General features: G+C 40.4%; 1 protein-coding gene across 1 annotated transcript in view; it reads left to right on the top strand.

The window, feature by feature from the left end:
- Positions 1–24,489, top strand: part of LOC127214309 (probable maltase-glucoamylase 2) — a 74,012-nt gene extending 49,523 nt beyond the window's left edge. Inside the window, exons 31-47 of the mRNA XM_051174700.1 lie at positions 498–626; positions 2,820–2,927; positions 4,724–4,786; positions 5,604–5,738; positions 7,197–7,281; positions 8,229–8,367; positions 11,730–11,863; positions 12,146–12,180; positions 12,274–12,390; positions 12,980–13,128; positions 13,264–13,348; positions 13,837–13,893; positions 14,291–14,415; positions 15,518–15,606; positions 18,432–18,481; positions 22,520–22,693; positions 23,935–24,489. Of these exons, the coding sequence (XP_051030657.1) occupies positions 498–626; positions 2,820–2,927; positions 4,724–4,786; positions 5,604–5,738; positions 7,197–7,281; positions 8,229–8,367; positions 11,730–11,863; positions 12,146–12,180; positions 12,274–12,390; positions 12,980–13,128; positions 13,264–13,348; positions 13,837–13,893; positions 14,291–14,415; positions 15,518–15,606; positions 18,432–18,481; positions 22,520–22,693; positions 23,935–24,489 (2,229 nt within the window). The remainder of the gene's footprint in view (positions 1–497; positions 627–2,819; positions 2,928–4,723; positions 4,787–5,603; positions 5,739–7,196; positions 7,282–8,228; positions 8,368–11,729; positions 11,864–12,145; positions 12,181–12,273; positions 12,391–12,979; positions 13,129–13,263; positions 13,349–13,836; positions 13,894–14,290; positions 14,416–15,517; positions 15,607–18,431; positions 18,482–22,519; positions 22,694–23,934) is intronic.
- The last annotated feature ends 2,179 nt before the right edge of the window (positions 24,490–26,668 follow it).

Genomic DNA, 26,668 nt, shown 5'->3' with positions numbered 1-26,668 from the left:
AGAAAAATATAAGACGATTGCAAGATGAAAAAAAAAAAAATGATCCATACATGTAATTTACCCAAGCCATCAATGCTATTTGTGTGTTAGTTCATTCTTGTCTTAATTTTGGCTTTGCTACTAGTCTGTCCTTCTTCAAATGCATTCCACTTACAGTCCTAAGGCAGTGCAGTACTATTTGCCATAGAAACAAACAACTGTCAAATCTATAGTCTGTTGTTTAGGGCAGTTTCTCTGTCTGTCTTTGTATGCACTTGCATGGGCTCACCAGGTTTGAGGGTTGAGAGGACAGGAACTGAGCAAGGGAAAGGAGAGAGGCAAGCACATGGAGAATGTGGGCAGTAGCAGGGTCAGAAAGCAGCTCCAGCATGTGGGATTGAATACGTGTGCACAGGAGCGTGCTAGGGGACGGGCTTGGGAAGGAGCCCGGCCCCGTCAGGAAGCATGGAGAGGAGCTGTTGTAGGACGCTGAGTCCCTTGCCTGTTGCTTCCTGTAGGATGTGCAGCATGTAGACATCGATTACATGGACAGGAAGTTGGACTTCACCCTCAGCCCCAGCTTTCAAAATCTCAGTGTCCTGATTAATCAAATGAAGGCGAACGGCATGCGGGTTATTCTCATTCTGGTAGGTATTATGGCAGACTTTTGGTTCCCGTCTTTGTGATTCCAAAACAACACCTCTGGGAGAAAGTAGATGGCAGCTACAAGAAACCATCTTTTACATTTCAGTAATGTTCTGAGAACACTTAAGTATATATACTTTTTTTAAAAATTAAGCAAATGAAGTAGGGAAGAAAAGTGAAAATTACCTTAAAGGAGTAAAATGTCATTTTATTTTTTGTAGCTTGATGCTACTGGAAATTATTTACCAATATTTTTCTCTTACTAAAGTTAGAGCTGTGGAAAGAAAACACTGAATGTGGCAAATAAAATGCTGCCCTTCTTCTGGCTGTGCCTCAAGGTGCAGCTGTGTCTCAGGATGTAGCTGTGTCTCAGGGTATAGCTGTGTCTCAGGGTGCAGATGTGTCTCAGGATGCAGCTGTGTCTCAGGGTGCAGCTGTGTCTCAGGATGCAGCTGTGTCTCAGGGTGCAGCTGTGTCTCGGGATGCAGATGTGTCTCAGGGTGCAGATGTGTCTCAGGGTGCAGCTGTGTCTCAGGGTACAGCTGTGTCTCAGGGTGCAGCTGTGTCTCGGGATGCAGATGTGTCTCAGGGTGCAGCTGTGTCTCAGGGTGCAGCTGTGTCTCAGGGTGCAGCTGTGTCTCAGGGTGCAGATGTGTCTCAGGGTGCAGCTGTGTCTCAGGGTGCAGCTGTGTCTCAGGGTGCAGCTGTGTCTCAGGGTGCAGCTGTGTCTCGGGATGCAGATGTGTCTCAGGGACGCAGATGTGTCTCAGAAGTACTGCTGTATCTCAGGGTGTCTCGGGGTACCACTGAGTCTCAGTCTCATATCTTCCCAGGGAAGAAGGGGTGTCAAAGACTGCCTTGGGCTTCTCCCTGTGCCGTCTGGCACGTACATTGGTGTCCTCCTTGTTCAGGTCATGCCTGTCAGCCATGTTGGTGAGACTTGATGGGTGTGGCTTCTGATGTTACTCAGGGACACAACCTCACAGTGACTTTCCTGATCCTCTGGTTCTTACCGTCTTTCTACCCCCTCTCCTGTAGTGTTCCCTGAGTGTTAGGCGTGGGGGCCTTTTGTAGGTGTAGTCACTGGGAGGGTTTGGAGGAAGGAAAGAGAAGCGGGAAGTCTTGTAACTAAAGAACAATCTCAAAACTCTTGAACCCCCTGCCTACCAAACCCAAAACAAAACAAAACAAATCAACAACAAGAAACCCAAACAAACAAACAAATAATGTTTTTGAATCATCCTCAGAGGTGATTAAACTCAGGGGATTATTAATGTTTCATTGAACTCACAAACGCAGAATGCCAGCTTACTTATTTACCTGCAAGCGAATCTTAGCATCCAAAAATTAGAGTATGCCTTTGTTACTCGTTAATTCAAGTATCTGTTGAACATTGTTGTTTAAAGTTCATTACTGAGAGGGTGGATTCTAAATTAGTAAATAAGACAATGCTATTTCTTAAGAAAGCATTTTTTTTTTTTTTTTTAGTGGACTGAGGTGATCAAGAAAAAAAATTAGAAATTTAATTTCAGACAGTGATGTTTTTGTGTAATGGTTATGAACCAGCATAAATAGGGATGAGCTGAGTCTCTATGAGATGTAATAGGTAGGGATGGCCACTTAGATGTAAGTTGGACCACAGAATAGAATAAAGTTTGCTTTCCTAAGGAGTACTGACTGCTATTACACAGTGGAAATGTAGTTACATGGCTCCTCTTGAAGGTAATGTCTTACTAATCTGCTTTAACCCTAGGAATTGTTTTTCAAAATATAACCATATGGAATTTATAGCTAACCATCACTATAGTCTTTTATTTTTTATTTCTCCTTCTCCTCTTCTTTTTACAATGGATTTATGTGTGATTGGGGAAAAGAAATCACTCACTTCATGTTGTACCTCAGTTTCTGTAAATCCCATCCCCCATTACAGTATTTATAGTTCTGGGTAGGTACTTTCTATAATCTAGACAGTTTCATTTATTGATGGAGATTTTTATTCTCTTTGAAAGAGATTGACCTTAAGAGCTATGCATCTTCTATTGGGTGCCCGTGGCACCCATGTCTAGTTAAAAATATTTAATATTACTTCTTGGGTCACTTTTCTCTCTGCCTTATATTCATTGGTCAGTTTTTGGAGTGTAATTTCCTTGGAGATGTTTCACTCATATTCGTAACTTTTGAAACTGTCATTATAGGACCCAGCCATTTCTGGAAATGAGACACACTACCTAACATTTACTCGAGGACAGGAAAACAATGTGTTCATCAAATGGCCTGACTCCAGTGACATTGTCTGGGGCAAGGTAAGGCTTGAGCAAGGCACCTATAATCACCAACACCTCATTGGGTGTTCCTATAAATCCTGAAAAAAAATAAATCCTGATGAATATATTGCAAAAGAAGCAGCCTTCCTGATGCTACCTAGCACAGGAAGCATTAGGCCCAAAGTGAGTTACACGTCAAATTCCAAACCAGGGAATGTTGTCGCTGCTTACAAATATTCTGATATTCCCACTGCTTGTATTTATATTTAGCATGATGGTTTTTAAAACAAACATTAATAATCCCACAGGGCTCTGAGCTCTGTGTCTCTATCACAAACTCAAACCAAGAATTCAGCTTTTACTAATGATGCTTAATCGGACTTAAAAAAAAATCACTAACTCTATCTTGGTCCGTTCTTTGGCCTCAGCCCTCAACTTATGTGGATGTTGTCAGCGATAATTTTGTCAGACTTCTGGAACCCAGATGGTAGTAGCTCCCACTCCCTAAACCTATTATGTTCCTGCCCATCGCCCTATATATGCGCTCTGGCCATTTTGAATATTGTTTTGAATATTGGCTTCACACCTGACCCACTGGGCTTGCACTTCAAGACATCTGACGTCTTGTAAGGCTCTCAACAGCTGGTTTAGCTCGTATAGGAAGTGTTTCTGTATCACTGCCCATACCAGCTTTGTAAGGATTCTGTGAACTCTGAGAAAGCAAGCAGTATTTTCTACTGTCTCTGGCGAATGGTTGATGTATACTGCAAATTACAAATAAAAATTGATTAGTGCTATAGATTGTTAATGCTACATATACTATTCGACAGGTATTGATTCTGCTCGAAAACACCGAGAACAAGCCTGAAGGGTTGAAAGCTTGCATGGAAGAGAATGTTGTTTTTAACAACATCTCAGTCACTTGATTTTCCAGGAAAGACTCGGAAGCCAGATGCTGTGGGGAAAGCCTGCTAGCTCAAAGGGAGAGAGAGAGAGAGAGAGAGAGAGAGAGAGAGAGAGAGAGAGAGAGAGAGAGAGAGAGCCCTTCCTCCTCAGCTGACATCTAGAAAACCCTGTTCTATCCTCTCAGCTCTCCCCAAACTCAATGTCCCTCCCTTCTACTTCCTGTGTGTCTGTCTGTCTGTACTCCTGACTCCTTCTTACTTTATATATATATATATATATATATATATATATATATATATATATATTTAATAATCCTATGTTCACTTCCTGTCAACTGGTTGCTTGCTCCATGTTTTTAATCTTGTTTACAATGTGCAAACAGAGAGCTCTTGGAATAAATGGATGTGCTAGTGTTGATCCACACCACAACTAGAAAGAGTTGTGGGTTTTTTTTCTCCCCAGGAAATGACACAATCTCAGGGTTCACAGTGTGATCAAATATCCTGCAGTAGTATATGATGAGGTAGGAATTTAGGAAGAGTCCGACCTTGGTCAGGCAGCAAGATGGATTGTCAATCAATCATTTCTTTAACATCACATCTCACATTTATTTGTAAAGAATAAGTTTTACAGGTACAAATAAAATATAGACCAGAGCCAAGGACTCATTTGAAATACTGTTGTGCAAAAGATACACTTAAAATGAAGTTTGTTACTTGAGTTCAAAATAAAAAACGTGAAAACTCACGGAATAAATATGCAAACCCTGGTCATTGTCACCTGGGTGAATCCCAGACAGTCAGCCTTTACACTTTAGTTTATGACAAAGATTGAGGCACTTGTCACTAGAGCTTTGCATTCAAAACACCTCATTGTGTTTGCGTGTAGTGCCTTTTAAAGGTTTTGATTTTTTTTTCTTATTTGTCTAGGTTTGGCCAGATTTGCCCAATGTAAATGTGGATGGATCCCTTGACCATGAGTCTCAAGTCAAGGTAAAGTTGATCAGAGGCATTTGGAAATGTCACCCTAAATAAACACCTGAATGCTTGTGTTTTCTCTTCATGGACAAGCAGCTTCCCCTTTGTGGCTAAGTAGCTCTCACTTGAGTCTGCTTGCCTGGCGGTCAGTTGTAGGAGAGGAAATGCACAAAGGAAAAACTTTACAGGCAACCAAAATGGAAGGGCATACAAAGAAAATCGCCATGAAATCCTTCATAGGTGCATTGAATAGCTGCGATTCAAATATAATGTTGCTTGAAAATAATGAACCAAAGTCTAGACTATTTTCCCTAGCAGGGAACTAGGACAAGCAAGTAGTTCTTGATGAATTTCCCGAGGACCAAAGGCATCGCTAGCAGGCCAGAAGGAGCAAAGTTCTTGGTTTTATACCTTCTGCCCCATCAAGTCTACACATACTTGGTCACTGTGCAGCTCTTTTTCCCAGAATGACAGACAGGACCCCTTTAGTATTGCCAGTCTGAAAAAGAAAAATCCCATACATCTTTACAATTTAACTGTTTAGACCCTGACTATTAGTTTTCTGTCATCCATGGTTAATGTCTAGTCATAAAACAATACTATGCTTAAAGAGGGCCTTAAACCTCCCCTGCCTCTTCCTAAGAGATTAGAGGGAATTTCCCCCTCCCTCCAACTTTGTCCTTTCTAAACTCTGCAGCAACAGCAGCAGCAAAACCACGGTTAGATCAGAGACTGGACAGGCCCAAATGCTTGCCCATTTCTCCTTTCGTCTTAGTGCGCCCCTTCCTGGATAGGGGAGACCTTCCCATGAAAGCGTGTGTTGCCTTTCCAGCTCTACAGGGCCTATGTTGCCTTTCCCGACTTTCTGCGCCCCAGCACAGCTGCGTGGTGGAAGAGAGAGATACAGGAGCTCTACTCCAATCCCCGGGAGCCAGAGAAGAGCTTGAAGTTTGATGGGCTGAGGATCGTAAGTGTACCTTCGGTTCTTTCAACACGGGAGCTGTCAGAACACAGGGAGACAGTTTATAAGCTACCAGAGTAGGCAGCTAGGGTTGGGTATCGGAAAGGAAGGGAGTTTAGGGTCTAGAACAAGGAATAGTAGAGATTATTGTGGGCCTGTCCCGGGAACGTGTCTGGTAGAGGAGTCCGCTAGAGAAGCATGTCAGCTGCTGAACATGCTAATATATACATAAGCAACATGGAGGATCATCCTGGCAACTCTTATCTCCATTTGGTCAGTCTCTTGACTTTGTCTCCCAACTATCAAATCTACTCTGAAGCCTGCAGCTATATCTAGAAGACAGAGCAGACCCAGGAATGGACACGGCATGAATGTGGATTTGGGCGCTAAAGGGCATTCACTGTTGGACTAGCACAGACTACTCTGAAGGACTCTTTCTTTCAAAGCCTGTTCTAACGTGTGTTGTACAGGTTTTCAGGGCGGGGATTATTTGGATGTCTCTGAGAAAAGTCTAAGGACTCCTCTATTTGCATTTTCCTAGGGCGGGAAGCACATTCCTTAATATCCTGGTTTCCTCCCCCACATCTAGTCACTTGAAGGGAAATCCTAGGCAAGTTCCAGTCCAGCTCTGAAGAGCAGCCAGACCCAGGGTCAGAGTAGAAGAATCTCACAGTTCACACAGAGACAAACTTTGTGAGTCCTGTGGCTGCTTTGAGGCCTCACTGGCTGCTTGCAGGCAAGCATATTCTAGACTTGCGGAAGAACACAAATTAATCCAAAGAGATAAGTCAGGCAGAAGAAAGGGAGATAGCTTTGAAGAAGACATTCTGAAAACTATGCGATGTTTGCTCTAGTAGAAAGAAAACCCAAAACACTGCATAGTTAGTCCCAAATGCTTGCTGTTACCTGTAGTCTTACTTAGTGCTATCTTATTTAGGACAGCTAATTTAATTTTTTTTCCCTCTACTGGCAGACAATGGAACGTTCTCTCAGGGCCGCTACTTCTTGCACTTGAGCTGTACATTCTGTACTGTAAGGTTTTATTTCCAGCCTTGCCTCTGAGTTATTACAGTTGCTTAGGGTATATACAGTCTATGGCAGCCCCAGAATCATTCCCAGCTTAGGGCCATAAGAAGAGGTACAGGGAGATCACAATAGTCACTGGCTACAGATACAGGGTAAACAGTCTATGAGTAGAAAAGTGAAAACAGGCTTGTTGTGTAGGGACATAGACTGAGATATTTCATTAGGCCCGGGGTCAGTGTTTTTGCTATGATGACAAAGTCTTTCAAGTTTGAAAAGCAGTTTTCACTCTACCAATTGACGTGGGTTTTTAGGTTCTACCTTGATCCTTGTCAAGCATACGGACTGTTATAGGTCACTTCTTTGAGGTTCGTGTCCTATGTAGTAATGACATGCTGCCCCTGAGTTGACAGCATCTTGTCTTTGCTTGCTTTACTTCAGGACATGAATGAGCCTTCAAACTTCGTGGATGGGTCTGTCAAGGGCTGCCGCAATGAAACTCTCAACAAACCGCCCTACATGCCGTGTATGATTTCTTTCCTGCTCAAGACCCTTGCTCTCTTTATTCTCACGTGAAGCCAAAAGTTTTGGAGGGGAATGGTTAACATACTCTCAACATGGAATAAAGTACACAAATAGAACATCTTTGGATATATTCAAATTAAGTATAAAATTAGTAATTAAGTATAAAAATAATGACATGTGCTTTAAAAGAAGCTAAGTGATACCCTTGATTGTATTGATGAGTATGAATTTATTGCCAAAGTTTTGAAAAACACCCATCTATGTGTTCGCATACCCCTGACACACAGGTTCTTTTGATTAGAGTATGAAAATCTAGTCCCTAAACTTTCCAGCCTGTTCATTTCAAACACTTCATGAAAACATCTCAGAATATTGAGTCTTCTCACCACAAAGAAGCCCAAGAAATGAACTTCCTAAAAAGAAAAAAATGTATCAGCAACTAGAATCTATATTTCTTAATGTCTAGGGTAGGCCACATCTCCATCCTTATCCACCCATCCATCATCTATCCATCCATCATCCATCCATCCATCATCCATCCATCATCCATCCATCCATCCATCCATCCATCCATCCATCCATCCTTTCCTCCCCTAATTTAGTATTTGTCAGTCGAATGCTGAGAAGCCAGAAAGATTTAGAAACATCAGTACAGAAGTAATTTGAACAAAGTTCTATTTATTCTCTTGAGAACATTACCATCTAGTGGAAGAAAGAGTCCTAACAAGAATGGAATTTGTCATGGTGAGAAGTGAGCTGCTGCACTGAGTTAGAGTTGGAGCAAAAGAGGATGTGTTCTACAGCCTGCATGGTCTTCTTTAACCAATTACAAAATCACAGGATATTATTTTTTTACATTAAAAATCTCAAGCAACTAGACCTTTTATAATAGACATGTCAATATATAAATCAAGATGTCTGGAAAAATAACTCAGTATTTCCCCTCAGATTTGGAAGCCAGGGACAGAGGCCTGAGCAGCAAGACTCTGTGCATGGAGAGTGAGCAGATCCTTCCGGATGGTTCTCGGGTGCAGCACTATGATGTGCACAGCCTGTATGGTTGGTCCCAGACCAGACCCACCTACGAGTGAGTATGCTTTTGTTACTGTTAGCAAAGAGAAAAACTGGCATGGGAAATTAAGGTATATTTCCACCATAGGTGGCGTTTATAATCTTGTGTGTGAGAATCCTAGACATTTCAGGTTCACATATGAGGAAGGTCATATGTGCTCATGCTTTAAGCTTGGCCCATTGCAATCTCATCATCTTAGTTAAAATGCTTCTTCTGTATATATATTGTCTCTAAGCAAATGTTGTTAATTGGACTGGAAGCCCCGACTCTCATCCAAGGTAAGCGCCTTTACCCTTCCAATGTCCCTGTAATTTCCCTGTCTTTCCATACTCCTCATTATCCATTCAGCCATATGACAGATCATATTTTTCTCCAGTAAGAATGCTTTCTTTAGTTCTTTGACTATATCCATAGCGTCTCTACCAAGTCCCTTCAGCAACATTTCATATTGGCCAGTTTCTTTCCTTGCATTTCTTGTTTAAATTTTTGAGTGATTTGTTTGTGGTTGTTATTGAATACTGGGCATTTCTAATAATAAATTATGGTTCTCCCACTGCCCATAGGGTTGACTGCTGTTTCTGTCTTTTCTTGATTCTGCAGCCTTTGATATCCTGCCCTCCTGCCCCCTCCTCAAAGGAAAACACTTTCTCTGGCTTTTGAGAGACAAGGTGCTTCTCCTTACTTGTGAAGGCTGGTTCCCCCCCACACACACACACTCCTTCAAAGCATGAAGGGCGCGGGTACCCCCCCCCCACCTTCCCTATTGATTGCATTATGAAGTCATTCTCTTGGCTTTGAGGAAGACAATCCTGATTCACAATCCACAAATCAGCTTTAAAAGAAGATTTACATCTTAAAGGGGCAGAGAAAGAATTCCTAATGCCAGGAATAAAAGAAAAAGACAAAGAAAGAAAAGAAAGGAAGAAGCAAGCAAGCAAGCCACCTCCAGGAAAGTCAGTTCACAGGCTTAGAGTCTGGAAGGTAGTGTCTTAATGAAGCCCACTCCATCACAATGAATGCCTGTCCTCTAAGTCCTTTACTACTTGGCAAGGTGATAAAGAAAGTGCTTGAAGTTTAAGAGACAAAATGACAGCCTTATTTTTCATTTCTGGCTTCTGGCTGCCCTCCAGCTCAGCTGCCGCCCCTTTTTCTCTGGGAACACACCAGAGCCTGGCGCGAGTAAGGTTTAATGCCCAGTAGTACGCACCCCTTTCATAAAGTTCTCCATGCTTCTAACCCTCCAGGAATTGCTTTGAAAATATGAGCCAACTGTTTGAGATCAGCTGAAATTAGAGTAGGCTATTGATGTGTTTGGGGGAGGCTGCTTTAAAAAGAGCTGGAAATGGGCTCAGCTTTATTAATTTACTGTAAAGCTGCTGGCTCTTGGTGGCTGCAGGGTTACCAGGGAAGGGGCTGAGATGCCAGGGGCCTTATGGGAGACAGTTACAGACTTCAGTGTCTTAGCGAGAGTTGACATCTTCTTTTGAGAAGACGCTTTTTATTCCTTTATTGACCAGTGGCTTCTCAGTTCTGAAGTGGTTCTGCCTGTGGAGTTATATGTTTCATTTGAAGAAAGCGCTCACAAATGTCCTTGTCCACCTTTCAGGCTTTGGTCTGAGGTTTTTCTGAAAACATATATATGTGTGTGTGTGTGTGTGTGTGTGTGTGTGTGTGTGTGTATGTATGTATGCATATATATATGAATATATCTATATATAAGTGATTATATATGCATATATACATATTCACATATATGCAACCCCTTTCATGCAGGAAACTCCCCTGCAATCTAAGTACAGCAGTGATGGCCTAACCCCCCCCCCCCACTTCCCAGCATCATGAAAAACACCAGATTGTTTAGGTTTTTTTTTTTTCAGGACAGAATGATATTTTCTACTCTTTACACTCGTTTCTATCCAAAGTCTCTGTGTCCTGTGTCCTCTGTTCCTCTTCTCGGGACTTAGCGGAATCTAGGGGATTTTTGCCATGAGCTCTGCGATGCCCACTGAGAATCTAGGGTTTTTTTTTTTTTTTTTTTTTTTTTTTGCCGTGAGCTCTGCGATGCCCACTGATACCTTCTTTTGTCTTCGCTTTTCAGTTGCTCTTTCATAATTCCACTTCACTGACACAGCCCTAGATTCCTCTCGTCAGATGTGGAAGCTTGGGATCACAAGGAAAGAGACCACCTCTCCAACTGTAGCGTTTGGGCAGGGCACAACTTCACTCTCTACCTAGAGGGTGTGCTCAGGAGTGAGCACCCTGGGCTGCTGTGTAAAGGGACACACCCCTGCTCCCTGGTGGTTAGGGGAATGTTTTCCTATTGTAGATATAAGAAAGAACATCCAGAGGCACCCAGAAGAGTTCAAGGCAGAGAGAAAAGCAGACGGGACATGGCATAGATAAAAACCACGTTTGTGTAACCGTCTAAAAATCTTTTATTTGTGTTTTCCTGTGTGCAGAAAGCATACTCTGCATTCCAAAGTATAGTGGGGTTTGTTAATAAGACCCAAAAAGTGTATATGCCATTATTCAGATCCCAGGTTTATCTATGTATTTCTTAAATGATCCTTGGTAATTGTTCTGGCTTTCCTACTAAAAATAGGAACTCAAGGAAAAAAAACAAAACAAAACATTGTGGGAATTGTACAATGATACACGTGGAATTGATTGATGTGTTCCTGTTTCATAAATAATTGTTTTACCAATCACTCCACCCCTTTCTCTGACCTCCACATATAACCTGCTAATTGGGCCTCTTAATAATAAGAACTTCTACAAGAAAACCCACAGAATCAACTAACCCGGGTTCATAGGGGCCCATAGGGACGGAACTGACAAGCAGGGACCCTGCATGGGTCTAACCCAGGCCCTGTGTGCATGTGTTCCTGTGAGGCTCCTAACAGTGGGAGCAGAGGCTGTCTCTGCCTGCTCTGCCTGCTTTGGGGACCCTACCCCTCCTACTGGGTTGCCTTGTCCAGCCTTAATACAAAGGGAAGTGCCTAGACTTACTGAAACTTGAGGTCTGCCCCCTTTGGAAGGGAAACTGAGGGAGAGTGCATGGGGGTGGGGGCTGAGAGGAGGGGAGGGGAGGGAAACTGTGGTTGGGATGTCATGTATGAAAGAAGAATAAATTAAAAAAAAATAAAAAACAATGGAGAATAATGTCCTCACTTTAGGAATAGGTGTATCTCTGGTACCCTGCTGTGAGGCTGATAGGGATTCTTATCATCACTGGGATTCTAGCTTCTTTCCTGGAAGATGCTCTCTAAATCTTAGAGCAATCACCCTGCAGTCTCATGAAGAGAGCTTCAGCCACTCTCTGCAGTGAAATTTCGTGGCTGTCATCTTCTAATACACCCTCTTGTTTCCCCAACCAGAGCTGTTCAGGAGGTGACAGGAGAGAGAGGGATCGTCATCACACGCTCCACATTCCCCTCTTCTGGACGCTGGGCAGGACACTGGTTGGGAGACAACACAGCTGCCTGGGACCAGCTGGGGAAATCCATCATTGGTGTGTGGGTTGTGCCCAGGGCCTCTGCTGGCGGTGGAAGCGGAAACATAGTGTATACAATTTGGCTACACTGTGTATGTTTAGACTGGCATCTAGGTGGCAGTAAAGTCAATAAATGGTGAACAATCAGTCAGTGAGAGTTTTAGTTTATACCCATGTCTCCATATGCTCATTGGGGATGGGCTAGGGCTGTTAATGCAGCAGAGGAGGAGGAACATTGAGCTTGCTCCCTCCTGCCCAAGGGTTGTCTTCATTTAACATAGCGGTTTTGTCCCATTGCAGGCATGATGGAGTTCAGTCTCTTTGGAATACCTTATGTAAGTCATATTGGAACCCTTGCACCTTGCCTAGATTTCAGTGTCTGTCTTGAAAGAATACCCAGTTGATACTCCAAATTTGCTTCTTCTCAGACAGGAGCAGACATCTGTGGGTTCTTTGGAGATGCTGAGTACGAGATGTGTGTCCGCTGGATGCAGCTGGGAGCATTTTATCCGTTTGCCAGGAACCACAACAATGCTGGCTCTAGGGTGAGGCAGCCATTGTTCATGCTGCAGATGTGTTACACAGACATCAAATCACAGCTTATTTCAAAAGTATAGAGGCGTCATTCTTGTTTCCTGACAAATCACGAAGACCGCCAGGACACAAATGTTTCAAAATATCTACAAAGTTCAGACTACAGGGCTATCAATAATTCTTCATAGTACATTTTTTCCCTCACCTCTTGCAAACATTTTTTTTTCTTTCTGCCAAGAAAAGACATTTTCTAGTTCCTACATTGAAGTACAATATAGCACATTCCCTTGCTTGACAGAATAATGAGTTGGCATTATAGTCAAACTATCCTTGATAAATCAGGGCTCCAGAGGGAATTATTGATAAGGCTTTACATATGCACCATACCGGAAGTGAGATTGTGCAGAGGCCCCGAGGGTAGGTGATAACGGGAACAGCATTTACCCCTGGGGCAGAGGGAGAAGAAAGGGGTAGGCTATAAATGGAGAGAGCAGTGATACATGAGTCACATGCAGAGTACGTGCCCAGCCATCCTCTCTCTGAGATGCCTGGGTACAGGAAAGAAGAGCTTGCCATATATGCGCTCACTCGCCCCTATAGAGACAAGATCCCGTGGCCTGGAATGCAACTTTTGAGGAGTACTCGAGAAAAGTGTTGCAGATCAGATACTCCCTGCTGCCATATCTATACACCCTGATGCATAAAGCTCACACCAAGGGCAGCATGGTTATCCGACCGCTTCTCCATGAGTGAGTGTTGCCTATTTCCCCAAACAGTGAGTCTGGGCACTGTTGTAACAATGCTTTGCAATTGTTACAAGCACAGATATGAGGTTTTCTTTTCTTTTCTTTCTTTTTTTTTTTTTTTCATGTTGGACTTTTCAGGTTCACAGATGACAACAGAACGTGGGACATAGACCAACAGTTCATGTTGGGCCCGGCTATCCTGATCAGCCCCGTTCTGGAAAGTGTAAGTTTCTCATCATAGACCAGACACTGTCCAAAAACGTGATCCAAAGGCACAGTGAAACACATTATTTTTGTCTAAAATTCAAAGAAAACATCAAGCTAATCTGTGCCTGCACATGTATACCTCACCAGCTCCAGGGAAAACATTTTAAACTCTTCCCTGTTTTTTTTATTTCATTATTTTCAAACAGATATTCCTAGAACATCAAAAGCAGATCATTACTCCACAAGATATTAATGAAAGATTTTTAACACTGATTTCTCACTTGGGGATTCTGTGGTTAGGGACTTTCATAATTTCATTAATTGAAACATTTTTATATGTATATTTGAAGAGGAGTTTTCAAAGTGTATTCATTAAGGTTTCTCAAATTCTTGACATCATTAATAAAATTCCATCTTAATCGTAACTCTATATAAAGTATTTTAAGGATCAATATTGCCTCCCAGTTGGGATATTCATAGTAACATACTGATTTTACATTTCAGAACACATTTGAGATCCCTGCTTATTTCCCCAGAGCCCGGTGGTATGACTATAACATGGTGAGTTAAAATGTTTTTTTAGAAGGAATTAGAAGGTTCTGCAAAGGCTAGAGAGGAGGCTAAAACTTTCTCCCAACTTCCCAGACCAGAAAACTTCCATCTCCAACCATTCTAACCAGATCTGTATAAACGGGGATCTGCACAAAGGCATAGGAAACATCTGAGCACCCATTTCTCCTGTCGTCCACCATTAACCTTCTCTAGACTTAACACGGACACCACTAGGTTTTCAAAGGTTCAAGCAAAAATGAAAATAGACTTTTTTTCTCACTTTTTTTAATGGTGCTTTGTGGATCATCCATCATGCTCCCTTAGTAAGGAAGGATTTTTAGTAAAATACATAACTCATTTAATTGATTTTCCTGTCAACATTTCTCATTGATATGGGTTCCTCTAGGGATCTGGCCAAGAATCTATAGGTGAGTGGAAAAGACTGGCAGCTCCTCTGGACCACATCAACCTTCATGTCAGAGGAGGCTACATTCTACCTTGGCAGGAGCCTGCAATGAACACTTACTACAGGTATGACAAAGCAGTATTTGATGGCCTGGCCCTTTACTGCGGCATATGGATAAATAAACAAATTGTACAGAAACCAAAGTGCAGCGTTTTATTGGTTCGGTTGTTTATGGGTGTCATCTGATAGAATCTAAAAGAAAACAAGTAGATGAAGCCAATCTCTGGGAGATCTTTAACCTTTGGTCTTGTGTCAAGAGAACAACTATTTTGAGCAAACTTTTCTTCAGGATAGAGACATTTTTTTTTCTTCCTATTAATGAGGACTTGAGCACCTGTACTTGCAGTGGAATATAGTATCCATTTCCAGGCCTAGTTTTGGTGAACTCAGAAAGAGGTTTCACACACACACACACACACACACACACACACACACACGGAAAACATGTCAAAAAGCAAATTAAAAACAACACAGAAAAGCAGTCTACTCTCAGCATGCGATGAAAAACATGATTTTTACCAGAAATAGATCCTGAGATGGCTCTTGAATAATAAATGGGACTTGCATGTGTGAAGACAAGGAGAGCTATTCTGGCAGGGTTAAAGGTATTAGGTGAAAAAAAGGAGTTGGGTAGATAAAATTAAAACAGAGCTACCCCATGGAAGGCAGTGGATGGCCTTCCATAAGTAGTTTGAATTTCATTCTTAGGCACCTGGAAGCCATCAAAGTTTTTCGGAGGTTTAACTTCCTGGAATTTTCTTGCTAAGGAATTGATGTCACAACATACTATTGTATATTGTATTATTGAAGTGGGTATGTTCGAAAGTATGTCTATTAGAGTTGTGAAAGTTGAGGCTTAATGTTCCATTAAACTTTAAACGATGCTCTGTTGACCTGAATCTTATATTTTATGTCACTATTTTTATCACTTTTGTACGTGTTCAATACTTTGAGTTTTGAGTTTTATTTCTGAATAAAGAATGTTTCCAGCAGATCTTCTGTGTTCTTGCAGCCTACAACCAAAAATAACGAAATAATGGTTTCTTCCTTCCTTTCTTTCTTTCTTTCTTTCTTTCTTTCTTCCTTTCTTTCTTTCTTTCTTCCTTCCTTCCTTCCTTCCTTCCTTCCTTCCTTCCTTCCTTTCTTTCTTTCTTTCTTTCTTTTTAGTCGACAAAATTTTGTGGGATTGACCGTAGCTTTGGATGATGAAATGAAGGCTGAAGGACAGTTGTTTTGGGATGATGGACAGAGCATAGGTAAGTGCGAACCCCCAGAAAGACTGCATGCCATTCAGAACACTGCTTCATAGGAGCTTAGCATATGCTGGTGGGATCCAGAAACCTGCGTTGGCTACTGCCAATAGGCAACAGTGTTGGGGAAACTTTTGAAACTTTGGCTACCTCAGCTATATTCTACTGCACGTTATTGTAGACAAGGTATGGTTCCCCAGACTTGTAAGTTCATGAGCCTGGCATGATGGATTCGTCCAGGACAGATCTATCCTCACAGAACTATTTCACTCTGATGAAACAGCATGGCTGATCATGAAGTCATCCTCATGGGGCAGGACCATGCCTCTACTTGGGTCAGCCAGAAATATCAGGCATCTTTTTCCTCTTAAGTAGGGACACTCAGGAGACACTTGATGACACATAAATTGGGAATTAAGAATTGCCAGAATGCTTAATACTTAGTATGCTCTCTATCTTCAAGCTGGGTTGTCATTCTGTTGTATAATAACTGCCATACATCGTTATCATCTGAGCATCCTCCTGCTCAGACATTTCTAAAGAGTACGGACACGTTGCTATTGACCTGTCCTGACTTTCACTACTATTATCTTGGTCTAGAACATTTGGATTTTGCAAAATGCCACACTTTTTGAAACTGTAGCCTATTTTCCTTCACTAATACATGCAAAGTTTTCTTCCTTTTAGTTTTCCTCATTCCCATTGAAGCAGGAAATACTCACAAAAGCTTTAAGGGTAGAAAATTAGAAAAAAAATAGAACCACATTTAGGTATATTGCTGTATTGTCTTTTGTTTTTCTGTTGTTAAATACCTGGTAAAATGTGCAATTTTTATATAGCTGAAAATATGGCAAATTTTATTTGTAAACCTGGTTTCTTTTTACTGGATGTAATAACAAACACACAGCTAGATATTAGGTTGTACTCCTTGTAAACATCATTACTATGACCCTATCCCATGAAGAAGATAATGTAAAGTTTATCTAACTATAATTGTTTTCTCTATATGATGTTACTTTTAATTGCTATAAATTGTATTTTGAATATTAGCTTTATTTGCATTTTAGATTATTTTTCAGAATATATGGCCTTAGTTGAAATTTACATTAGAAATGACCATTTAAGAATATAGTTATTTGAATTTTTATTAAAAATTTTAAATTAAAATATAATTACATTATTTCCTTATTTTCTTTCTTCTCTCCAACCCCTCCAATATCCTCTCCTTTATTCTCTTTCAAATTAGTGGCTCGCTTTTCCTTTATTATTGTTGTTTTACACACACACATACACACACACACACACACACAAATTTATAAATACATAAACAGAACCCAGTGAGTTTCTTTTTCATGGCTTATGTGTATATGATTTCAGGGCTGACTATTTTGTGTTATTTAACCTAATAATAATAATAATTATATATATATATATGTATGTATATATGTATGTATCTATCTATCTATATGTATCCTAATAAAGATCTAATTTTCCTATCTCAGTAGCCTCCATTTCTTCGTCTAGGGGTGGAACCTCAGGATATTTTGCTTTCTGTCTTAGTGCATTTATTGTTATCATTGTTTAAGTATTTTTAGGTATCTTAGGCTTAGCTTCAACCTCACAGCAGACTTTTTGATCTTCTGTCTGCTACAGTCTTTCTCCTCCTTCTTCCAGATGTCCTCTGAGAAGTTGTATTGAAGATGTGTGTTTGCTGTAGAAAGAAGCTACATTGATGACAGTTATGAGCTACACTTATCTCTGGGTTTACGTACAGGTTTTAGAATGCAATTAGGAATTGCACTGACCTACTGAAGTGATGGTAGTAGGTTCTCCTCTAAAATCTTGGTTGTCTAGGTTTCTAGTACCATGTATAATTCCAGACAATTGAGTGAACCTTAAATCTAATTGGACGGACAGGAGTCAGTTGCCACAAAGATATGAGTGCCGCTATTGTGCCTGTAGGGATATCTTGCCATGTTGGTCATTGTTCAGGTTCCTAGATGTGGCAGCTGGATAGGAATATTGGTGGCCCCCCTCCCTAAGAGTTTACTTAGTACTTGCTGGTACTGTGAAGGCTAGACCGCAGGAAGGAGACTGTCAGGTTAGATCCAGCTCAAATCTTCTGAGTCCCATGTCCAAAGTGAGTAGTGTCTTCAGCAAAGGGATTTGCCTTCAACCTCTGAGAAACAACCAAAGGCAATAGCAGTAGTCTGTATTTTTTGGAGAATCTGTTGCACTACTGTGACTCAAGCACGGGTTTTTCATGCCTTGTTCTGGGGTTTTTATCAAATAGTTTTGCCGGCTAGTTTGTGTTCACTTGACATAAGATACATTTAGAAGAGGGAACCTCTACTGATATAATGCTCGCATGACATTGGCTTGTGGACAAGCCGGCGGTAGGCAGTGCCGTTCCTGGTCAGGTGTGTAAGAAAGCATGTGGCAGATAATGAAAAGTGGTATTCATTTCCCTGTGGTGTTAGAAATCAACACCTGGGTATTTTTTTTCCCTGAAAAATGACATTTATTCAGTATATACTATGCATCAGATACTGCGTTTTGAGAAGTCGGAAGAAAGAACAGTGAGCATTCAAAGCACTGGGCTACATTTAAGTTCCAGACTATCCCGAGTTAAAGAATGAGAGCCTCCCTAGGCCAGACCACACAAAACTAACCAAGCAAACAAAACAAAAGGCGAATGCTTGCCCACCGTTCTTATTGCTTTCCAGGAAGATGAAGACCACCTTGTCGGTCATTGTGATCAATTTTAGACATTTCACACGCAACACGAGATTATCAGCTGTAACTGATTATCCTTTTCTTCTTGTTTTCAGATACTTACGAAAAGGGAAATTATTTCTTGGCTAACTTCATAGCAACACAGGTAAGACTACTTTATTGAGTTTATAATGTCTTTCACCTGAAGATTAGACATCATCTGCTAATTGTATGAATATGACGTTTGCATGTTAAGAAGAAGTACTTCCTATCCCGACTTCTCTAATCCATGTTGTTGACAGTAAAGTAAGGGAGAAAATAGCTTTTATTTTGCATTTATCCAGATTACCATCACTACGTGAAAAGAAGTTTGGAACTCACGTTATCCTGGGAGAAAATGGATCCCTCAATATGAAGCTTATTTCTAGGGATAAGAAGCTTCCAGATTGATTTTGAAGTGTAAATTTTGAAATGTAAATGTTATATAAGTGATCCATTATGTGATACTGCTGTATAGTTGATAGCTTCATAGCCTCATTGTCATGTGACAACAAGTATATGAATTTACAGAGTTCAGCTGGTCTGGTCAACACTTAACTGACCTTAGCTGTAATATATATATATATATATACACACACACACACACACACACACACACACACATATCTCATGTGTGTATAAATACACACACATATATGATCATCTATATATATGATTCAGCAAAGATGGACTATACTTACATAGCTGGTAGTCAGCTGACCTGAAGATAAGCTAGAATCACCAATTGGGTGGTGTCTAATAATGACTTTTCATGACTATGGAATAGCATAAAGGGAAAGTTGATGGGATTGAGAGAGGGCTCGGTTGTTCAAAGTGCTTACTACTTCTGCGGAAGAGCCATGTATGTTTCCTAGAACCCACTTCAGGAGGTCACATCCACCTGCAACTTCAGTTTGGGGGGATCCAATGTTTTCGCATCTGAAGGCACCTGCAGATACATAGTGCCATAAATGCACAAGGCATGCATACACAGACATCATACATACATACATAAACACAACTTTAAAAATTAGAACTGGAAATAACAATTTCTTACTTAAAAATTACATTTTTTTTATCAAGTTGACTAATTTCTCATTAGCATCGTAAAGGATGCATGATCAAGATTAAGTGGTTCAGCATATCTTATTCAGAAAAACAAGACTGTAAGAATGACATGGGAAATGTCAATTACAGAGGAATACATAAATGAAATAGAGGAAACAATACTTTGTATGTTGGATAACTCCACTGACAACATGCCTTCTTCTCCTGATGATTAAGTAAATCATGCTATATCAGGTCCAGAATCTGCTCATCACTCATCGATTGACCTAAAACATGGGCTACTGTAGCACAAATGGATCTACCTCTTTGTAATGATGCAATGATGTTAGGTGCCTGCTAAATATCCCTCTGTTCTCTATTACAATCTCATGTATCTCTGGGGTAACATGGCATTTTTTTTGTATTGTGTTTATGCTGGTTCTTAGATCTGATCACTCTGAATGCTGGCTAATCTAGATTTCCCTTAAAACACAGTGGTCAGGATCAAGAGCATAATTGCATTGCAACTTCTGTGCTTCCTCCTTCCTTCCCTCCCTCCTTCCCTCTCTTCCTCCCTCCCTCATGTTAAATCAGCCATTGATTGGCCACTCACACTTTGTGAGTGTGTGTGTATGTGTGTGTGTGTGAGACCATTGCCCCAGCAAATCTTGCAGGTAGGACAGATTGTAGGCAGAGGGTTTTGGGGCTGGGTTGGTGCCCAGATTTCTCTTTCTATAGACTGCAGAGTACCTTCCCACACCAGAGACTAGGAAGTAGAGGCGAAGGCTTCTAGCCTGCACAGCTTGGCCTTCCTATGTTCAATGAGCTGAGTAGTTGTCTTTCGCAATGGGGCTCTGCTCTCAGTTTTCACAGACCTTAGCATCCGTCTGGGGTGCTTATGGGTTCCCCTAGCGCCTCCTCATCCAACAACTCAACCAAATGCAACCCGTGACCATCATGGAAGCCATGATTGGCTACCAAAGATGGCCAGTTCAGATCTGCGTCCTCCATTGTGAGGGGTCCTCCCTAGGATCACCTTCATCAATTCCAATAAGTCTCCTTTGCTCTGTTTCCATGTTGCCTCACCCCTGCCTGATTCCTCCTGCTCCTTTCCCCTCGTGCTCCAGTCCACCCTTAGAATCTGTTTTATTTCTCTTTCCAGGAAGGTCTATGCTTTCCTCCTCCAGCCCTCCTCTTTTGCTAATCTCCCTGGGTCTGTGAAATGTACTATGCTTATTTATTGTTAATGAAAACTATTTATGTGTATGGGTGTTTGAGAAGGTCAGAGGAAGGCAGCCAATCCCCTAGAGCTGTAGTTATAGGTGGTTGTGAGCCCGGCATGGGTGATAGGAAATAATTTTGGTCCTCTAGAAGAACAGCAAGTGCTCTTAACCACTGACCCATTTCTTCAGCTCCTTATTTATTTATTTTTGACACAGAATCCCGTGGTCTCTTGCCCAGACTGATTTTGAACTTGCTGTGTAGCCAGCGGGACTTCAAAGTGTGATGCCTTCCCGCTTAGCCTCTCCAGGACCTGGGGTTCCAGTCATGTACCATTGCACTGGACTTTTTCCCCCTCTTTAAATGTAATAGGATGTTTGTATTTCTCTTCCTAATGTTACCCTGCTGTCTCCCTGATTTGTTCTCATGGGATTGTCATAACCTTGTCTACTTAGAAGCTGCTGTACTAGCCCTGTCTGGCCCGGTTACTCGTCCCATTCACCTTGCCTGCAGCTCTCTCTTTCTCTTAATTTGATTTTTTGAGACAGGGTCCCTCTGATAGCCCGTAACTCTTAGCTGTCCCTCCAGGGCTCCCGGAGCCCCACGCGCAAATTGATGCCTTTCATGCCCATACTCTTCTCATGCTTCTTATCTTCCATTCCCTTAGCATACATGCTGTGTTTTATCACGGCTTTCATTCTGCCTTGATTATGTGAGATCTCATAATTTATCTCATTTTAGTTTGTGCTGATGCTTACATATAATGCTTCATGGCTTAGACAATTTGTTATGTTCTTTGCTAACTTACCCAATTCAGTGATGGTTTACTATGCTCCTGTATTAACACCAACACACAATCATCCTAACCTTATCTCTGTCCCTTAACTCTGGATGACTTCCTCTCCTACTATCTTCATTTCCTCATCAGAAAAACATAAAGAATGATACTTTATTATAAGTATTAGGAGGAATACACCAAAAAATAATAATTTCCAGGACCTTTGTGGGTTCATACACCAATCTTTGACATTGCATTAGGATTTTGTGCATGCGCGCGTGCGCGCGTGCGCACACACACACACACACACACACACACACACACACACACACACACACGATATTTATTAGAGTGGCTTACAGGCGGTGGCCTGCCTAGACTAATAATGGCTGTCTTCTGACGGAAAAGCTAAGAATCTGGAAGTTGCTTGGTCCACAAAACTGTACCTCTCAGCTGTTGTTCATATGTTGGAGTCTCAAAGCAGTAGGTTTTAATATCAGTAAAGGAATGCCACACAAACAGGATAGATAGATTTGCTAGAGAGAATGAAGGCAAGCAGGAATAATGAAAAAGCTAGATTTGTCTTTCTTTCTTTCTTTCTCTTTTTAAATGTGGGATGGCTCTAGAAGGTGTGGGCCAGATTTAGGGTGGGTCTTTCCACTTCAAATAAAAGCTGTTGCTGATGTGCCCTGCTAATTGAGTTTAGTTGATTATAGATAGAGTTGGAAATCAAGTTTATCCATCACAGACATCATCAAATTTATCATGACTGGTATTTTGGATCTATGTCATCAAGAAATATTTAATAAAACATTGGAAACAAGGGCTGGAGAGATGGCTCAGAGGTTAAGAGCACTTGACTGCTCTTCCAGAGGTCCTGAGTTCAATTCCCAGCAACCACATGGTGGCTCACAACCATCTGTAATGGAATCAGATTCCTTCTCCTGGTGTTCATGAAGACAGAGCACTCACATGCATAAATACATGAAAAATAAATCTTAAAAACAGTGCAATAAGAGTAATTAACCTATTTTCACATTGTAATGTAGAAGACAGTTTTCTAGACTTATTACATGTGTGTTTGTTATATATGTTTTTTTTCTTATGAATCCTTTATAGAACACCTTGAAAATCCAGGTCCTACATAATCAGTATCTGAGTGGCTCAAATCAGCTGAAAGTTGGATACATTAGAATATGGGGTTTAAATTCCTCTTATGTGGCACATGTCGGTTTTACGTACAACAACCAGCAATTAATTGAGAACAATTTCACCAGTGACCCCTACAATCAGGTATGTCTGAAAGGAATGCCATCGCAAATTCACTTTACTAATCTATTAAATTATCTCTGCTATTAGTATCTAATAGGTATGATAGCTGTTGGAAGTATTGTATGTCCGTAGAAGTAGTATGTTTCTGAAAAGCTGTGGTCTTGTGTGTGTTTGTAGTCTGGTATTGATGATCTGTAGTGTGATGATATCTTCTCTGTTGTGTTCACTAATGAATGGGATTAGCTTTGAATAGATTGGTTTCCTAGGCTTCCTAATAAAATACAGCAGCATTTTTGCACAGCATTAAAGCCAAGGAATGGTTATAAAAGTTCCTTTCCCTTGCAGGACTGTGCCTATCCCTTAGCAAATTATTGGTTAAGTTTTAAGCTGGCACTTAATGTTACTTTCATTAAGTGGCTATGCTTCATTCACAGTATAAGATATGCTTATTTGGCTAACAAAACAGAGTGCCAAAGTATATCCGACTATTAAAACTATTAACGCGACAATTTTTTTCCCCAAGTGAAACAACATTCTGCAAGATGGGATACTCGTAGGATAAGAACCTGTGTGATCCTAACTTTAGATAATGAAAAGTAACTTCAGACCACAGATTAATCATAAATGGATGCAGTAGCCCAAACAGAGGGATTTAAAGAAGTGAATGTGAATAGTTCCTGCTTCTAAATGGGGAAAATAGTGTCCTGACAGTATTTTGGAAAGTGAGGATTCTAAGCACCCAAGTAGATTTTCCCCATTGTGGTCTCCTTGGCTACATACTTAAATACAATAATATGATTCTTGGGTAACTGGGTTCAAATTATTCTGAAAGTATTGTTTCTAATTAACCTAGCTGCAGAAAAGCACAGAGTTTCATTTTAGGAAAGCTCTGAAGCGTATTTAATGCTTATTAATTGTCAGGCAACATTAGAGGTGACAGTAATAAGGTCATGGAATGAGTCAGGAAAGGTAAATGCTAGTGACAAAATGACAAGACAAAATAAATGTTAATTTTAGCCACAACTGTAAATATTTGAGAACAACACAGTTTGTATAAAAGAAAGGAATGTATGGCACTCAGTTATACACAGAACACCTCACCAAGGTGGTTTGGGACCAATATAAGCTAAAGAGATTTGTGTCATTTGATCATTGGGAAAAAAATGAATTCTTTCTTTTTTGCTAAGATAAAAGTTGGATAGTGATTTCAGTATAATGTTTAATAAATTCTAATATATCAATGTAATATTTTTTTTGAACAGACACTAACGATTCAATTGACTGAAAAGAACATGGACCTCAAAGAGCTGACTGAGGTTATTTGGATTTACGGAGATTCTATATTTCCCACACCAAATACAACCAGCATGTTTCCCACAAGCCCTTACCCAACTGCATCTAGCACTGAAATTGTCACAAGTTCTGCTCTCATAACTACACCTGATATAGCCAGTACTTCCACAACTTTATTTCCCGACATAACTACGCCTTCCCCTACAACTCCTCCTACTGCTAACGCTAGTGATATAACCCCATTCACAACTACACCTCCCGAAGCAAATACAACCAGCCCCACATTTCCCGACATAACCACACCTTCCCCTACAACTCCTCCTACTGCTAATTCTAGCGATATGATTCATTTCACAACCACAGCCACTGAAGCAACTACTGTTGACAGTGAAACTAGTATTTCTTCTCTCCTTCCAATGACGACACCTTTCCCCCAGAGTCCTCCTGTTGTCAGTACTAGTGCCGTGATCCCTGTCACGGGTGCTGAAGAAGCAGGTTCCGCCAACTCTACGGTAGTGCCATGATCTTATTCAAGGGTCTAGTGGAGTGGTTCTCCACACTTCTAATTCTGTGTCCATTTAATAGAGTTCCTCATATTGTGGTTGCCCTCAGCCATAAAGTTATTTTGTTGCTACTTCACAGTGTGATTTTGCTGCTGTTACTAATCATGATGTAAGTTATCTGATTTACATGACCCCTGCGGAGGTTGAGACCCACAGGTCGAGAAGCCACTGGTAGTGCTTGAACACATTCCAGTTCAGGATTATTACCTCAGACATCTCTTTGAAACAAAGCTACAAAAATTTGTGAATAGACTTAGGGTCACTTGGCTTCCAAGGATAGTTTTTGTCTCATCCTAGCAGATAGATACTGCATGAACTCCAAGAGTTATAAATGTGTAAGGTCGCACCCATCCCAAGACTCACTTATATGAAAGAAGGCATGCATGCCGATCATGACATCTGAATGCATACCACAATTGTTTCTAATGTTAGCTATTATTATGTCTATGGCCTTGCTGTTAAATGACTCATATGTTCATGGCCTTCACTTGTGATCACAGTACTTCAGACCATACCAAAGCACATCCTGTGATTATTATTGCTGCAGATTTTTTTTATATAGTCCCACTCCTACTGTTTTCTTGGGTTACAAGGTCTAATTTGATATTGGAGAGCACTGGTGATACTCAAGTTACCTCACTGACAGCAATTGTTTACACAGAAGATTCTATAACTAATGATGTGAAAAGTGGCATTTTGTTTTCCTACAGATTTTTTCCAAATATTCTATCTTGGCAGTAGCTTACTATCATATACACTAATACCATTTTTGCTTTCAAAGTGATTACAGTTATTAGTATAGATATAAATATCAACTCCAACCACTGAAATCATTAAATTATAGACATAGCAATTTTACTATCAAAGAAAATAAAAATGAGATTATAGGTGCTAAAAACATAGGTTCCCCAACCTTGCAATTTTAATAATAATACTAATAACTCTGATAAGTGTTAATGATACTCTACAGCTTTCATAAGCATAGATTGAGCCTTCCTCACCTCAAATGCTTGGAACTAAAAGTGTTTCAGATTTTATATTTTATGTTTCTTAACATTTGCGTATACAGAGTGATATATCAAATCTAAACATTAAACTCATTACTGTTCATGTATACTCTAGACACACATAGCTTGAAGATTATTTCATAATACATTTAAAGTAATTGTATGCATAAAACCAAGTTCATGGTGTGATATTTTCCACTCATGGCATTATGTTGGTACTCAAAATGTGTTGTATTTTTGGTACAGGAATACTCGACTTGTACTTCTGTTTATAGACACCAAACTGTTCTAGAGTTTTGAAATCACTCTTATGAATTAGTTTTAGGCCCTGACTGTTCCCAGTAATGACTAACTGTGATGTGCCTACAAACTAGAACTTATCCAGACAGAGGTAAGACTGTAGATATAGCATCAGGATACAGTGTATCCTGGGTTGGAGTTTAGAATCCTAGTAACCTGTGCTTTTACTTTGTTATTTTATTGTTCAGTCTCTCCTTTGCTGTGTTAGAGATACCTGAATGGTTCTGATCTTTCATATACAAATTTACCACTCATTTTTAACCCACCGCTTCCTTAAACCACTCCCTAACCTTATAAATAGACTCATAGATATTACCAAATACAGGCAGTTGGTCACTACCGAAGGTTTGAGCAGTATTTTTGAGATGTAGTTATGAAATTTGTTGGTGCCCCAGACTCTTTGTAAAGTCAATAGCATCCAATTTGTTTTCGTAATACCAAATTGTTATTTGTCCCCTCACTATTGTCTCTTACTGCTACATAGTGGCATTCTTCAGAGACTTCAATGTGGCATTGCAATAGATAGATATAGAAGCAGCTGTGAAGAAGGTGCTTTGCTGTTAAGACATTGAAAATGTAAAAAAGACTCACAAAATGTACAACAACACCATTCTTCTTACTCTTTGTTTTTGCCTTTGAAAATATACTTATTTTCACAAAGATATTATTTATGTTAAAATGTAGTAGATGTATTGTCATTTTTAACGAATGAAAATAAATATTTATAAAATATTTTCTAAATGACTCAATTTAAATTTTGAATGCAGTAAATATTAACAGGTATGACTCACATAAGCCGTATGATATCTTCACTGGTTTCGCATATATAGAGA

This window comes from Phodopus roborovskii, unplaced genomic scaffold (genome assembly GCF_943737965.1).
Source record: "Phodopus roborovskii unplaced genomic scaffold, PHOROB, whole genome shotgun sequence".
NCBI lineage: Eukaryota > Metazoa > Chordata > Mammalia > Rodentia > Cricetidae > Phodopus > Phodopus roborovskii.
Note: the sequence above shows the minus strand (reverse complement) of the source record. Positions and strands in the feature narration are given on the sequence as shown.